This window comes from Zalophus californianus, chromosome 1 (assembly GCF_009762305.2).
Source record: "Zalophus californianus isolate mZalCal1 chromosome 1, mZalCal1.pri.v2, whole genome shotgun sequence".
Lineage (NCBI taxonomy): Eukaryota > Metazoa > Chordata > Mammalia > Carnivora > Otariidae > Zalophus > Zalophus californianus.
Genome location: NC_045595.1, coordinates 70,579,497 through 70,595,725, shown reverse-complemented (window position 1 = coordinate 70,595,725; position 16,229 = coordinate 70,579,497). Strand labels below are relative to the sequence as shown.

Genomic DNA, 16,229 nt, shown 5'->3' with positions numbered 1-16,229 from the left:
CGGTGGGCCTGGCGTGATGGCGCCCTCACGGCCAGTGGTGAGGTGAGGGGGGCTCGCACCCTGGGCTGGATAGCGGCTTGGCTGAGGGGCCCCAGTGAGCCCAGGTGGGGCTGGATCTGCCAGGGCAGGCCCCGGGGCCCCAGCCAAGAGGGCAGGCTGTGAGTGCTCGGCCACGATGAGGATCCTAGTACACAGGGTAGCCACCAGGACCTTTGTGCAAGGCTCCTTGTCTCTGCCAGCAGGAGGCCACCCGTACTGGACTTGCTGCCTCGTACCCTATTGACCTACTTTTTCCAGCTCCTGTAGGAATAACCTGTTCCCTACCTCAGCTATCAACACTTTCTGCTCAGAGTTCCTCGGAAGCCATGGTGGGGACCCACCGGAGAACTCACACACGGAAGTATCAGGGTGTTGACGTGGGTGGACCTTGAGCCCTCGATGGATGGTGGGAGCCCGCAGGTAATGCTGTCCTGACCCTCGAGAGGGCGCGTCTGAGGGGCACCCCACCTGCTCCTCATAGACGATCAGAGCAGTCACCAGCACAATAACCCACCTTCCCTTTGGCTTTCCCCATCTCCCTGTTTCCCACTTCTCTGTCCCGCATTCCTATTTCCTGGCCACAGACTTCTGTCCCAGGCTCTCCTTCTGGGCACTCAGGCTACAAGGCCACCTGGGCCTCTGTGCTAGCAAGCATCCATTGGCACCTGGCATCCCTCTCTGCCCCTTCCTTAGTCCCATGTGTTGCAGGGGCTGGAAGGCTGAAGCCTCCCTTTCCCAGCCCCCCTTGCTGCTGGGGATCTGGACGCAGCCTAGGCTCTGCCAGAGGGACGCACCGCAGGAGGGGATTGGGAGGCAGAAGGGAGGCCAAGGCCATTCTCCTTGCAGCGTGGTGGCTGCTGGGTAGGATCTGACAGACATGAGTTTTTGCAGCAGCCAGACACGGTGTTCCTTCCGCTTTCTTGTCATCAGCTTCATGGATGTGCAACTAGGAGGTTGGCAATGGTTTCCTGCAAGGTGGCAGCTAGGGTGACGTGACCTACCACAGGGCAGGAGTGTGCCCTAACTGCCACTCCAACAAACCTTTCTACATGTAATTCGCTACATTAAATATCTTTCTGCACAAGATACCCAGAGTGTTTTCTGTCTTCCCTGCACTTAACCTTGACTAATTGGGCTTCCTCACCTCTACCGTATGCTGTGCCACCAGGCTCAGGTGGAGGGAAGCTGAAAGGCCACATATTTACCCAAAGAGACATCCAGAAAGAGACTGAGAGTCAGCAGCCTTCCCCACCCCTCCTTCCTTATTAGATCAACTTTCTTTCTGAAGTTGTAGCCAGGGCTTAGGTATGTGAGCTGGTCCTGGCCCAGGACCCTGAGGAAAGTGTGCAGAAGATGGGTTCTGGGATAGCTTCTCTTTCTGATAAAAGGAGTCACACAGGAGACATTCTCTCTGCCACTGGATGGGGTTCTGTGAGAACATGATGCTTGAGGTACTGACAGCCATCTTGTAATCATGAGGGCATACATCTATGGATGAAAGTCAAAATACAGAGGAAGCCAGAGGAGACAGACAGAAACTACTAGGTTGAGCTACTGCATTAACCCCAGAGCTGCCTACTTTTAGTAGGCGTTGCCCAGGCAGGACCCTTGCCCTCTGAGCCACGTAGAGGCTGGTTCAGAATGGTTCAGTTTTTTCCACACTGCCATGCTGGGACCCAGGGATGCTGCGACCTCTGGGAGCTGGGCTGGGACCAGGCTGAGGCAAGTGAGGCATTTGCCTTAGATGCAAAATTTAAGGAGGTGGCAAAAAAAAAAAATTCAGTAAGCGGGATAAATAAAATTTTAATGCAATATTAAAAGAAAAAAAGCATGCAAAAAAGACACAATGAACAAGATGCCGAGATTTTTATAAAGAGACTGAAGAATTGGTGTCTCCTGCTAGGCCTGCTCTTGTGTTTCCACACAGGGCACTCTGGATGAACATTCTCACCTATGACAATCCATATGACGAAGCAGGGCTCTGGGATTTTGAGACTTGGGTTCAAGGACGGGCTCTGCCAATGACTTACTGGCGATTCCAAGCAAGTCCCTTCCCTTCTCTGGACTCTGGTTACCCCAGCTGTCCTGCGTGGAGGCTAGGGCATCGCCAGGATGGCCTCCTGACCTGTCCTCCTCATCTCCATGGCCTGCTGAGGTTACTGTCCCTCTCCCTGGGAGGCTGTGTCTCCCGGGCCATTGACTCCTGGCTATTAATATCTCCACCATCCCTGGCCTGATCAGGGTGTTTAATGACTGTCAGCTGTGGCTCCGGCCCCCTCCCTTGGGAGAGATAAGAGCACTTCCTATTCCCACGTGGGGGAAGCTGGGGGGAGGCCGGGTCATGGCTCAGGACACAGGCCCTGGGCGAGTGGTGGGAATGCAGGGCCTGACGCTGATCCCGCACCCCACTGGGCCCAGCGCTGCTAGGTGGGGGTGCCTGCAGATACAGACTCCCTGGCCCTCTCCCCTGTGGGAGCTGTCCTGGTCTCCCCACCCCTGCCTGCGCCTTGTCACTTTAGATCCTGAGCTCAGTAGCCTTAGGGCTCTCCCCAGACATCCCACAGACATTACATAAAGCATGTGCCAAACCGGGTCATCATCTCCCCAAGCACACTCCTCCTCCTCCCTCACCTTGATGGTGGATGGGCACCTTTTTCCTCGACTTACCCTTGGGGCCCTTCTCGGGCAACCAGAGCAGTCTGCCCCAAGTCCACACTCATCCCCTTGGCCTCATTTAAGAAGCCTTCACTGGGTTCCTGCTGCTAAGGGCCAACCGCAGGCACCTGCTCACTTGGATTTGGGTGTCCCTGGCGTCCATCATGCCCCCTTGGGACCTAGAGATCCCTACTTAGTCCTCAGAGACACCCCGACGTCTCTTCACCTGGGAAGCTGCTCCCTATCCATTCAGCTGGCGCACTGTCCCACCCTCCTTGTTCAGCCTGTGTCCTAGAGTGGCAGGCACTGTCCACATGGTGGCCTCTGCCATCGAATTGATGCTGGTCTTCTGCACCGGGATGGTGGGGGACTCCTTGCTCCTCTTTCCAGGAGGCACCCACCTGAGTTAACTGGGCTTTGCCCTCAGGGAACTGGGGTCAGGGCTCAGTCCAGGGTCAGGGCCTAATCTGCACCCGAGAGGCCCAGCTCTGCAGTTGGGACCGGGACGGGGATCACTGTGTGCCACAAAATTCAGGGGCCTGGGTCTGAGGGCAAGGCCCTGGGTCTCCCTAATCCTAGGCTGCCCCTGGGCTCACCAGTCCTGGGGCCTCACTCCCTCTTCCCTCTTGTAGTTCACTCTGAAATGGAGCTGAGGAGAGAGGCTTGCCCTCTGTGTCACCTGGCCTTCTGGGGAGGGGCCTGAACCCTGGTGTTTGGGGCCCAAAGGCCAACCTTGGTGAAGTCCTTAAGGTACCCACCAGGTGGCAACAGAGATGAGCTGGACTGGCCTGAGGAGTGACCTAGGAGGCAGGAGAGAGACTGGGCAGCTGGAGGGAAGAGAGAGCACAGGAGAAATTCTGTTCCAGGGTCACCCCCACTCCATAGGCAGCTTGGGATGTCTGCCCATGGTCTCTGCTGGCTTGAGACACTGTTTCAGCTTCTCTCCGTTCCTGAATGCCCAACACTGGGCTTTTCACCTACTGCCACCTCTCAGGGCAGGACCCCACCGATAGTCCTCCCTTTTGCTGCCCGTGTCTTGGGTCTCTCCACGTTTGCTTCACTTGCCACCCTCCTGGCTGATACATCTGGCCTCCCCAGGGCTCTCTCCTTACCCTGAAGCCATGACTCACTCACTAATGGTCGATTTCAGGCACTGTGGTGGATGGGCTGGGTCCAGCTTGGTTTGGTGGCCCCTCCTGGCCTTCCCATAGCCCAGGCAGCCTGTGGGGTCCCTGACTCGGCAGGCGAGGTGCTGCCCTTTCCTCTGCAAATGCCCTGCTTCTAGGATCTGTTAACTCTTCCCATTTGTTTCCCCTCCTCCCCTCCCTGCTCCTTCCACCAGACAGAGCTCGTCCCTCAGTTCCAGAGAACTGTTCCTCGTTCTCTCACAGACTCTGTCCTCTGTGCATCCCTTGTTCCCAGTCTGCTTGGAGGTCTCCCTCACATTGCTGTCCTCCCCAAGCCCAGAGGACAGAGCTGGTGGGAGAGGGCTCTGAGCAGCCCCTTCCTCCTTAGCCGCTCATGCCTTAGCCAGGAGCTTAAGTCTAGCCAGCCACCAGGTGGAAAAACCGAGGCCCAGAGAGAGACGGGGAACTGCTCAAGATCTATGAGAAAGTCTGAATCAGAACTGGGACTAAAAGATTAGGGCTGGGTCTTCTGGACGTTACTGGTAGACGTCTCTGGAACCAGCCTGTAGCAAGACAACCTCCTTGCAAGTCTGCAGGAAGTGGAAGCCAAGGGGTCAGGTCAGGCAGTGGCTTTGGAGATCTCTCGCTAACTGACATCGACTCCGCCCTCCTGCCTCTGCATCTAAACTTTTCCATTAGTCGTACTGGCTCTGTCATTCATTCTGGTGACATTTATTCTGTCCTCTATCTATCTCCTCTCAGCCGAACTCTGGGCAATGTCAACCCGGTCAGCTCGTACCCCACGCACCCCTCCCCGTCTGCAGGCATCACTGTGGCCTGGAAAATGTTAAAACCAACCATTTGGGGGACCACAGGCAGCTCTGTCAGCTGTTTTGCAGTGGTCCAAGAATAGAATTGTCTCCTCTCGGCTGGATTTAGAGGGTCAGGGGACACAATGAGGGCCTTAGGACACCAGGTCCTCTCATCCGAGGGTCGTCATCAGAGAGTGAGGACCTTCATCACTCTCAGAAGGCAGAGGATACCGCTCAGCGAAACATGAGTGGAAGGCCTTTAGAAGTGCGTGCTCCTCTCCTGGAAGTGCCGGAGGGGTGGTGGCGGGGGCCCCGGTGACCTCCCCTCCTCTGAATGCGGGGGAAACGGCCGTCCGTTGGAAGCCACGTGGGAACACCATCCACCAGAGAAACCAAGCCAATTCAACCCACCATTTATTGTTGTGCAAGCCTGTTTGCAGAACTGAGGGGGTCTTCTAGCCGGGGCGTGGGCAGGAAGCCACGTGGCCACAGGGTGCGGGGCCCACACAGGATGCGACCACCAGAGGCTCAGGTCCGGATGCCGCACGGGCCAGAGGCGTCCTCAGCCACACTCCAGGCCGCTCGCGTGGGAACGGGGTTGCCGGGACGGCGGTCGTAGTATTAGCGAGGATTCAGCTCGTTACAGTATATAAAATGCAGCAGTTAAGAGCCTGTGCTTTCACCTTCCGGTCAGTCAGATCCCAGATCAAACGCCAGCTGTGTGGCAGGCGAGGCACCGCGCTCCGCAAGGCTGCTTCATCTGTGAGGCACGGACCGGCCTCCCCACCTCACTGAGTACGCGAGGATTACGGGGCTCAGGAGCGCGCGTCTCCCAGGCGCCACACAGCTGGCCAGCCAAGGGAAGCTTCCACAGCCCCGTAGGGCCGTCCCGACTGCTCCGGCCATCCTGGGGCCACGCCACTTGAGCGGGGACTATGGGGACGCCTGTGCACCCCACGCACGGGACCGCACCTGCGTGAGGCAGAGAACGCCTCCACCGAGAGGAGCAGGCAGCTCGGAGGGCGGCGCTGGGGGAAGGCACGGCATCTTGCAAGAGATGCCGGAATGGCAATGCTTAACCCAACGGAACTTGACGGCAGCGGCGGAACTTCAGGCCCTGTCGCGGTGGCGGCGGCGGGTGGCCTTTCGGCGCACCCCCGGTTCCCACGTACACCGTGAGGGGACGCGCGGCGGCCTTCCGGGGTTGGCTCCAGACGGCGCGGCGCGCCGAGGCCCGCGAGCGCGTGCGCACTTCTGGCCCTTGATTGGCGGAGGGGGCGCCTGCGGGGAGGAGTCTGACCACTGAGCTCCACCCCACATCTGCCCGGGGTCCGAGCGCCCAGTGCCCAGGGCACCCGCCTGCAGAGAAAAGGCTCCCCGCCTCTGCGCGCCCTCCTCTCCTCGGGAAAACGCCAGGGCCGAGTTCTCTAGGGGCTTCTGGACCGTGACCTGGGGTGGGGGGTGGGGGGTCGGAACAGCCTCCGACCCCAGGGCTGGGGCTGGCCTCGCCCGGGCAGGCCTCAGTCCCCGGTGCCGCCCCGGGGGTGGGTGGTGCGGCCGGGAGGGGCCGCCCTGGGCCCCTGGGCGGCCGGCGGTCAGACCAGGGAAACTTCGGCCTGGAAGCTGGAGGAACGGCGCGCGCCAGGGCTGACGCGGGTCAGCATGGACACCTGCGTGCTGCACGTGGCCCCGCTGCTGCTTCCCGAGGGGTGCTGGTATTTGAGGTTCCAGCCCAAGATGCCTTTCAGGTGCCAGCGCCGCCACTTCCGCCGCAGCTCCGCCTGTACCTGGAGGGAGGGGGAGAGGGAGGTTGGTCAGGTCCGCCCCCAGGAAGCCTCCTCCACCGCCGATTGGGCTGCCCCGGATTTAGGGTGCTGAGCCAGCCAGTTATAGCCTCTTGGGGAGTCTACACTGAGAGACCCGAATGCTACCTTGGCCAGTGCCCAGTTGGGACCACATAGGAATGGGGGTCAAATCGAGGCCTTGGAGTGGGAGGAGGTAGGAGGCGGAGAGGATCAGAGAGTGCAGTCCAGGGAGGGAGAGGGGTGCTGCCTGGGGGGCGGCTGTATTCCCGTTCTTCCGATCCCTGCCCTCCAGCTCACTTGGGCTCATCTGAGTGGATGGATTTCTGTGCTTTGCAACCAGGGCTCCACAATAACTCAGCCTCCGATGGCTGCCCACCCCCACTCGCTGCGCACAGCTGCTTAACAAACTGATGTGCACATGAATCCCAGGTGTGTGCGCGTGTGTCTTAAAATGCACATGCGAAGTCAGCAGGTCTGGGGAGCGGAGTGGGGGCAGAAATCAGCCCTTTTAACAAGGTCCTAGGTGTGCACCCCCACCTGTTTTCTGGTCTGAGAACCACACTCGGAGTAGCAAGATTTAACCCATCCTTGCTCTGCACATATCTCATCAGTGTTTCCAGACCCTGGGCCAACCAGAGTGCTATTGCCTGGCCCCCCAAGGTCTGGGAGGGGCTTACCTCGCCATTGAGGAAGCAGTAGAGGATGGCCACCACAAAACCCTGGGGAAGAAGGGGGCAGGAGAGGTGAGGTAAACAGACTCCGGGAGCCCCCAGCCCTGTACCACCCCTGGCCCTGGCCCCTGTGTTCCCCTGGTTAATCGAAGATCTAAGCATACAGCAGGTGCTTAATCAGTACTTATTACAGTGGGGGAAAAAAAAAAAAAGGAAGCCACTGGCAAGGGGCCAAGGCCCCAGGTTGAATACCCTTAAAGCCCAGAGAAGAACGCAGCTTTTGGTTGATGGTTCATACCTGGAAAGACCCCACGACGAGCTCAAACACCATTTTCACTTCAGCTTTGAAGTTGTAGGGAAAGAAGACGAACATGAAGTAGTGCACTCCAAACAGGGGAATCAGCAGAAGGGTGGACTTGGCCAGCCTCCTGGGGACAGGAGAGGGGCAGACAGTGGGTACAGGAGGTAGGGACAACCGGGATGTGTGAGGATGGGCTGCTGGCTCCTGGAAATATTATGTGCACCTCTGTTCCTGCTCCAGATCTGCAGTGCCTATGCCCTCATGCCCCTCAGCTCTCCTAGCCTGGAGGGAAGCATGAGGGAGAAACTGTTCTCACCCTTCTAGAGGAGAGACTATAAAGGAGGCCAGTACTGAACCCTGAGGATGAGACATAGTCTTTCAAGCTCCGTGGCAGCAAAGGGAGAGATGTTCTCAGCCCTTGGGAGACCTGGTTCCCCCTCTCCTGGTCTCAGTTTCCCTAATCTTTACAGTGGGGTAAATGTCTGCTCGACATGATCAAATTACAGACACGGGGCCCACTGTAAATTCAGAAGTGCTTTGGGCGCTATAAAATGCAGTGCATCCAGGAGAAACCAATTCTCTACTGGGGATGAGGACATTTGGGAAGGAAGTCTCTGTAATTGGGGTGCTGGCCACACATGCCCAAGGCCACCTGGGAGGATGCTGGGCGTTCAAGTTTGTGCCCGGTTTAGTACAGCTCTCTGTCTCTGGCTTCTCTGCCGTCCACTCCTCCAGGAGCTGCCACCTTTTCTGGAATTGCTGCCCTCTCTCCCAGCCTCCCCATACCAATACACACACTCCCAGCATTCTCAGAAGGGCCAGCGCCTCCTTCACCAGCCTTGTGTGCTGGGCAGGGCTGATATTCATTCTGAATGACTCCTCCCTCTCCGATGGAGCAGGGCTCATCCTGGTTGAGGCCTCCCAACCACCTGAGCTCAGAGCTGGTCCAGGCAGCTCAGTGAGCTCATGGTTCCCTGGCCGGGAGAGGTCTGAGGGGCAGGGGTCTCTGCCTTTATCTCTTCTGCCTTGGCAGTCAGTCTGGGGAACCCTGGTCCTGGGTCTGAGGTCCCACAGCCGACTGGGGGTAGAGAAGCTGGCCTTGCCCCTCCTGCTCCTTCCTGGACCCGGTTCCCAGCCATGCCAAGATCCTGAGCACTGCCCATCCCTCTTGGGCCACAAACCTATCCCACGTGCCCAAGGCTGACAGATGGAGGCTTTCTTTAAATTGAAGGCTTATGGGGAGGTGGAGAGTGGGAGCTGACAGCCCCGCGGCGGGGAGCTCCATCTCCCATTCCCCCCCACCCCTTCTGCCTGCCGACAGCTGTTCAGTTTCTGTCTCACCCACGGGGACCTGGTGGTGACCAGGTCTCTTTGCTTCCGATTTGAGCCCTTTGGAGCAGTTGTACGTTGGGGGAAAACAGGGCCCCACAGGCAAAGCAGAGGATAGGGATGCACAGGCCTGATGTGCTGCCCCCTGGCAGAGGACAGACCCCTGCGGGGCCTTCCATTCTCAGACTGGAAGGGAAGCTCCTCCTACGCACCCAGCGGGGGAGAATGCCGTCACACCGGGAACGTGAGCCTTAGTCTCATCAGAGAGAATCACAGGATTCCAGAATAGAATCCTAAATCCAGCAGCTCGTGACATTCTAGCCAAGAATCTTAGAACCACAGCACAAGACTCCCCAGAGAGAAGCCAGGCCAGGAACAGTCCAGAATCCCAGGACTGGAAGGCCCTTATGGGGCTCCGCAGGGTTGTCCGGTCTCTGTAGCACTGATAAGCCATCTCCTATTCCCATCTGTAGGCAGGCAGACCCCTACTCACCTCCCCACAGCCACCATGTCCATGTTTCTTCAGTTCTGTCCTTGAGCCCTGTTGTTCTCATGAAACCCTACCTAGTTCTCCAGTCTTCCCAGGAGTAGAGGACAGCCCCCACACCTTTCTAAGCAAGGAGCATGACCACTGTCCCATGACACCGTGCCCTCCCCTGCCATGGCGATACGCTCCCAGACCCCTGAAGAGAAGGAAGCCTGTGTCCGTTTCCTCACCTATAAAATGGGAACAGTTTATAGGGGACTGTGTGGATGACATAAGATGATGCGTGGAAACCCCTTAGCACACACCTGACACGTAAACCGCAGGTGTTATTATTACTGGGGACTGCCGCATCCTGCATGTGGCTACCTCAGTGTTCATCTGGGGGCTCCCCCAGGGCATGCATCTACTGGGCATTTACTGTGTCCCTTTTCTGTGCCAGGCACATGCCAGGCACTGGGCACGTGGTGTGAATAAAGCACAGGTTATCTGTTGTCCTCTCAAGCTCCCTGGCTTGGCGGCAGGTGCATACCTGGGTCAGATCACTTGCTAGGTAAGTGACTGCAGGAGAAGCAGGCCTGGTGAAGGGGGGTGACCTGGGGCAGGCGACACTTGTGGGCTGAGCCAGGTCATGGGGGTGGAGGTGGGCAAGAGGAAGGTGGCTATTTGGTGACTCCGGAGTCACCAAAGTTCCTGGAGAACTTCAAGGAAATGTGGGCAGATTTGAAGACTGGGGATGGGGACACTGGGGGACCCAGGGCATACTCACGAGTACGGGCTGCTGTCACTCTTCCCAACATCTGGGGACCGAAGTTTCTGAACCAGGATTCGGATGATGCAAATAAACAGGATAAAGTTCACCTGGTGGATGAGGTCAAGGTCAGAGAGGGGAGGCCAGGTTGTCCAGCTCCCTATTCCCCCAGGACCCTGCTGCCTGTCCATCTTATCTCTTCCCTAGCTTTTCCCCCTTTGGGCAGGCCATCTGGGAACTCTACTTCACATCTCTAAGGAATGGGCCTCCCAATCCATTTTCTTTACCCTAGAGGAAGAACTGATGGGGAAAGGGATGGGGATAATCCTGCATAGGCACTGGGAAGCCTATGTTTCAGGTCTGACCCTGACATGAATCTCTTGTGTGGCCTGAAGAAAGTTGACTACCCAAGCTGGGCCTCAGTTTCCCCATCTCTACGTGGTGGGAAGAGGCCTTACCAAGATGGAGGTGAGGATGGGGGCCTGTATGATCCACCACAATGAGGAGTTGATGGTGTCCCAGCATCTGGACAGGGCATGGTGGGGGAGAATGAGAGCAGTTGTCCGTAGCCGGATTCAGAGACCCTCCCTGGTGTTCCAACTCTGCCCCCAAACCGTTTAGAAACTACAGGCCCAGAGTCTGTTGCTCCCAGGTCCCCCTCATCCCACCCAGGGGATCTGCCCCAAGTGATGGCAGCCAGGGGGAGGGGGCGGGGTGGCAGCTCACCCGTAATCTTCAAAATGGATCATGATGATGGTCCACACAATGGTGAATGTGCTGGGCACCCCTGTCAGGGCCAAAGGCGAGAGAAAGAGAGGAGAGGGCACAAGGGAGAGGTTTAGGAGAAAGAACCAGGGTGAATGGGAGGGAGGGAGGGAGGGAGGGAGGGCGGGAGGGAGGGAGGAAAGGGTAGGTTGCCAGGGCTGCCACCTGCAGTTACATAGGTTGTTCACTGAGCAAAGATACTCACTCCACTGAGGGGGTGGAGCTCTATGCCTGAGGGGCTGTGTCCACCCAAAGGGAGAATCTTTTTCTAATTTAGATGGAGGCACTTTACAGACTAGCAGTGACCCTGTGTGTCAGGGGCTGAAGGGGAAATGGATGTTCACAGAACCTGTCCCACAGATCAGCCCTAGGTGCAGCTGCAGCCTGAGGGCACCTGCCCTGGGGTCAGATGTTTGGGGGACTTTTGCCGAGAGCCTGGGAGGCAGGACCCGCAGCTCAGGGAGACCTAAGAGTTCAGGCAGGGTTGGCACCCACCCCCTAGTGAGCTCCCCAGGCCTCGCCCCTTCTGTCCCCAGCTTGGAAGCCCTCCCTGGTACCATACCCCAGCCGATGAGTATGTACCCCCAGAAGTACTTCCGCTCAGAGAAGAAGGAGACGGCAAGCAGGGTGTGCAGGTAGAGGCCCTCCACCAGCAGCCAGAAGAAGTTGGCCATGACACAGTACTGGAATAAGACCATGGCTGCCTTACAGCCCACCTGCAGGGGGAGGACAGAGAAGGGGCTCACTGGGGCTCACAGGGGTCCCCTGCATGCCCCCAGTCTGTTTGGGGCAACAAACACAGTGGGGCAGGGCCAACTTAATCTCTCTGTTGTTTTTGCATTGTCCCCTTAGAAATGTCCCTGGTGGTTTTCCCATTATCCTTGATTTTAGATCATCTGATATTCTGGGATAAGCTTGCAATTTTAATTATCCATCCATCAGTTTAGCATCTATTCATTTTCCTTCTATATATCTACCCACCCACCCTTATCCATTTCTTTACCCATAAGATACCCACTACCAGCTCACCCATCTGTCCATCCACCATCCATGCATCCACTGATCATTTATTCATCTTCCCATCTATCAATCCATCCATGCATTCACCCATCCATCTCTCCATTCTTCTACCTTTCCACCTACTAGACACCCACTAGCATCCATCCACCTATCTACTCGCCCACCCCCTACCAATCATCAATCCAGTTTTTCTTGTTTGACCCATCTAGCCTTCCACCTACACAGCCACCCATGCACCGACTTACTCAGCCATCCCTCTACCTACCCATTCACTTAACCCTTTCCCCACCCACTCATTCACCTTATTTCAATAAGGATTGAAGGTAGCTGGAAGAAGGGAGAATTCTTGCTTGAGTTTGCAAGAGTTGCCTGAATGTGTGGGGCTATGCACTGCAGGCTGTGGAGTGGGGCCCTGATGGAAGTGCTGAGGACAGATGGGGGCAGAGAAGAGGCAAGAGGAGAAGGAAGTAGAAATGAAGAGGAGAGGGAAGGGATGGTCATTCCTCCTGGGGGCAGAGGAGCTGGCGGGAGAGTGGGTTCCCCAGGCAGGTGAGGACAACGGGAGAGTCAGGGGGATCCCTGAGTAGGGCAATCAGGGGCTCTGGGTGGCCCACCTGGCATGACCAGAAGGTCCTGTGGGCCTTCTGTCCTCTCCCAGAAACAGTCTTCCATTTCGGAGCAAGCCCAAAGAGCTGTGAGCCGGAGCTTAAAGCCATCCCCCTCCAGGAAGCCCTCTAGATTCCACGCCTCCCTGGAACACAGGTGCCCAGCCTTCCTTCCTGTGCCCTGGGCTTTAAGACATCCTCAGAGAGCAGCTTACTCCCCTGTCCCTCTGGCTGCAGGCTCCTTCCTCGGGTGGCACTCCAGTCCTGTCAGCTATAGGGGGGCTGGTGTCCCCCATCCTCCCCCACTTGCTTTACAACTAGATTAGCTCATCTCTTTAACAGGACAATTATCTCTGCTTCTTGCCTTTGAAAAGCTTCAGATAGTTGCTAACGAACTGGGAAGCCAGTCTCCCACAACTCTCCTCAGCAACTCTCCTTAACAAGCGTGCTGGAGACTTCCTGGCTTCCCAGGGTCCTAGTTCCTGGGTGGGATCCTCTGAGGAGCTCTGGGATTTGCCAGGGTGGCCACTCTGGGTTTTCCCTCCCTCTTGTCAAGATGCCCGAGATTCCACCATCATAGGTTCATTCTCTGGGGAGAAGGTATTGCTGACCCCCGAAATAATGCACTGCCTTTGATGTCCCTCATGAAGCAATGAGTCCCTGGCCATAGGAATCATAGGAATAGGTGGGAGCCAGGGCTGGTCTTGAGCTCTCTGTCCTAGCTCTGGGGCACTCAGAGAGGGGGCCCAGTGCTGACGATCACTTGGAGATGGACCCCTTAGTGATGGGCAATGAATTCTTTAGACTCCCTCTTAACTTCCCTCCCCGAGGAAGGCCCAGAACGGGGCTGATGGCAGGGGAAAAGGGAAGAGAAGGGCTGTGTGTTTGGACTGGCTCCAGGTGGTGGTGGTGGGTGGAAGGGTGTAGGAAGGAAGCTTGGAAGTCCTTGCAAGATGGGGAAACTGAGGCAGGGAGTTCCCAAAGGTCACTTGGGAAGTCCACAACAGTGGCGGAACAGGGGGGTTGTGGACTCTGGCCATAAAATGTCCCATTTCCCACCCAGGAGAGGCATTTGTCACGGGCACGGGCAGGTCTGTGAGCTCCCGGGGAAGCTGAGCACTATCTCCTGCTGCTGGGAGGGGAGTGGGATTCAAGGAGCTGCAGATGGTGGCAGATGGGGGGTTGGCCATCCTTGGAGAGAGAGAGAAGAGGAAGGAGGAGAGAGGGAAGGGGGAGAAAGCGGGAGAAGAGGGATCAAGCATGAGAAGGTGAAGGGGAAGAGGGAGAGCGAGGTGGGCCTGGGCAGGGTTCTCACCGAGCCCATGGTGCAATGGTTCAACTCCTCGCTGTCGAAGAGGGTCAAGTCTTTGATGAAGACAGAGGCGGCCCTCAGGATGAAGGACATGAAGAGGTGCATGTGGATGTAGTTCCGCGTGCAGTGGAGCTTCCTGAGCAAGGCGGGCAGAGCTGGGTGGCTGCAGGGGCCTTGGACCCCCACCCCAACCACACTGTCCAGTGCTCCGTGCACGCGCGCAAGCGTAAGGCAAGGGGCAGTGTGTGGCCTCTAAGTGCAGGTCCTGCCCACAGGTACCCCAGCCCTGAGGCAGCCTGGCCTCCCAGTGCCTCAGCCTCCAGGGCCGCCCCACCCTCTGGTGCCCTATCCCGGGCTTGGTGCCATCCTGTGGGGACTAGGCTGAGACAGGTGGACTGCTTTGAGCAGCTTGCTGTCTCCCCAGGAGGTCGGCCTGGCAGGGGGACGGGGACAGGGATTGTGTGCTGCCTGGGTGCGAGGGGGATGACCGGGGAGGGGGCCAGAGCATGACTGGGCCAGGCCGGGCTCGAGCAGAGGAGCGAGCTGGCTGGGTCCGCTTTGAGGCTTGTTGCTGGGGCTAGACCTCACCTGAACAGGCTCAAGATGGCCGTGGCAACGAGGAGGGCAGCGAGGGACAGGCTGTGGCCAATGGTGTAGCTGGTCTTCACGAAATTGTAGAACATGGACCGCTGCTACAGGGGAGAGCGGGGGGGGGGGGGTCCGAGGTAGAGGTGGGGGCTCATCTAGCGGGTGCTGGCAGGGGCGCATGCCCTACACACCCTGCCTCCCATCCCTGCCTTGGCAGATGAAGGGGCCCAGGGCTTGGCTCCCCAGCGGCCCAACACTCTCGCCCTTCAGACTCCATATGAGGCCCTTTCCCTGTGCAGCAAGAGAGGCGGCAGGGCATTAGGGTGCCAAAGAAGACACCGTGGGTAATTTGCCCCCGTGGGCTCTCAGAGGCAGCAGTCTGCAGGGTAAGGGCAATCTGGCCTTTCACGGGGTGGCAGGACAAAGCTAGAATCCAGGGGCTTCTTGCTGGATGCCTCCCCAGTGCCCTCCCCATGGACACACATGCAGAGCCTCGGTCACTGGGCCCTTCCCTTCTCGCTCTCCACGTCCCATCCCTGCCGGAGTCCAGGCAAGGGGTCAAGTGGGATTTAGGGGATTTAGATCCTGCCTGAGGAGCTGGTGGACTTTGAGGGCCTCTGAGGAAGTTGCCCTCGTGGGAGGAGTGAAAGCTCTGAGAAGAGTGTCTGGGGGTGGGACAGATGTCACAACCGACAGACACACGCACACACCTGTGTCCCCACACCAAAGCAGTGAGGGGCTCCTAGCTGAGGACTCCAATTACACTCTACCTTCCTGTCCGAATCCCTGCCTGGCTCCTGGGCCCACATCCATACAGTGAGCACATCTTCACCTGCTCCGGGGCATCTCCCTGTCCTGGGACTCAGGACCACGGTACTGTCCCTGTTCCTGTTCCTGTCCCTGGCTGGCTGCTGGGTATCTGAGGGTGGTCCTTCCAGAATCTGCCCCTCAGTTTCTCCTCTGCATGAGACGGGAAGATGAGGCCCGCCTGGCCTGCCCTCTCTAGGGCTGGAGCAAGTCTCCCGCAAGGCACTGGGGTGGCCCAGCCGGGGGGTGCTGCTTCAGCTTCTGCTGCTATGTGTCATCCTCATGAAAGCCCCCTTCCTGTTCCCAGTCAGGGAGAGACAGGGGGATGAGCCCCTGGAAGTGCAGGTCTGGTGAGGGAGGAGGCTTGGGCAGGGCAGAACCTCCCCCCCACCCCCGAGTCCTGGCTTCCACACAGACAGCAACCTTACTCCTTGCTAGGGGAGAGTGGAAGGAGCCTTGCAGGCGGATGCACGCTGGGGGGTGGGTGGTGGGGCAGGGGTGCACTGAGGCCCACCTGGTCCAAATCTGATGCCTTGTCATCCCAGCCACAGGCAATGGGGTAGGGGCCAGGCTCCAGGTGCATCCAGCCCTCGTTGGTGCAGCTACGGCTCACGTTGCGGCCTGGGCGGAGAGGAGAGAGGTTGAGGCTGGGAGCAGGGTGAGTCCATGAGTAGGCGTGGGGCCTGGCTGTCTCTGAGCTCACCTTATCCCTGCCACTCCGGGTTGTGACGGGCTCCAGCCGCCCTGCCCTCGACCCCGGGGCATCATGGGGGACTTGGGGTGGGGAAAATCTCCTCCAGGGCTGCCCAGGGGGACCCTCCAACACGAGTGACAGTCAGAGCAGACCTTCCTGGGCTCAGCCCTGCCCCTTGTCATGTCTTGAAACTGAACCCCGGTGCAAGAAAAATAAAGTGATCCTCGTCACAGCCGGGATTCTTGGTACAGAATGACCCGTGACCCTCATCATGAGCTGAGTGTCCACCCTTGTCACAGGGCCATAGGCGGCTGGTGCGGCAGAGGGTCTCTTTGCCCTGTGGGTACAGACAGCTGCCCTCTGGCTGGGCCGAGGGGCTTGTCCTGGGTCAGTCGGCCTGGGCCGACGGGCCCGCTTTCCTCCCTCACCCAGCATGGCTCAGACGTGCCACTGGAGAGGGACCA

General features: G+C 58.1%; 1 protein-coding gene across 3 annotated transcripts in view; it reads right to left on the bottom strand.

Annotated features, from left to right (window-relative positions):
• Positions 1–5,046: 5,046 nt before the first annotated feature.
• Positions 5,047–16,229, bottom strand: part of VIPR1 (vasoactive intestinal peptide receptor 1) — a 32,231-nt gene continuing 21,048 nt past the window's right edge. Inside the window, exons 4-13 of one of the 3 annotated variants that reach the window (XM_027585258.1) lie at positions 15,586–15,692; positions 14,265–14,368; positions 13,680–13,812; positions 11,302–11,455; positions 10,701–10,761; positions 10,433–10,499; positions 9,993–10,084; positions 7,408–7,537; positions 7,116–7,157; positions 5,047–6,420 (exon numbers count right to left, since the gene is read on the bottom strand). In XM_027585258.1, the coding sequence (XP_027441059.1) occupies positions 6,229–6,420; positions 7,116–7,157; positions 7,408–7,537; positions 9,993–10,084; positions 10,433–10,499; positions 10,701–10,761; positions 11,302–11,455; positions 13,680–13,812; positions 14,265–14,368; positions 15,586–15,692 (1,082 nt within the window). In that variant the 3' untranslated portion in view covers positions 5,047–6,228. The remainder of the gene's footprint in view (positions 6,421–7,115; positions 7,158–7,407; positions 7,538–9,992; positions 10,085–10,432; positions 10,500–10,700; positions 10,762–11,301; positions 11,456–13,679; positions 13,813–14,264; positions 14,369–15,585; positions 15,693–16,229) is intronic. The other 2 variants (XM_027585259.1, XM_027585260.1) reach the window with 2 other exon arrangements.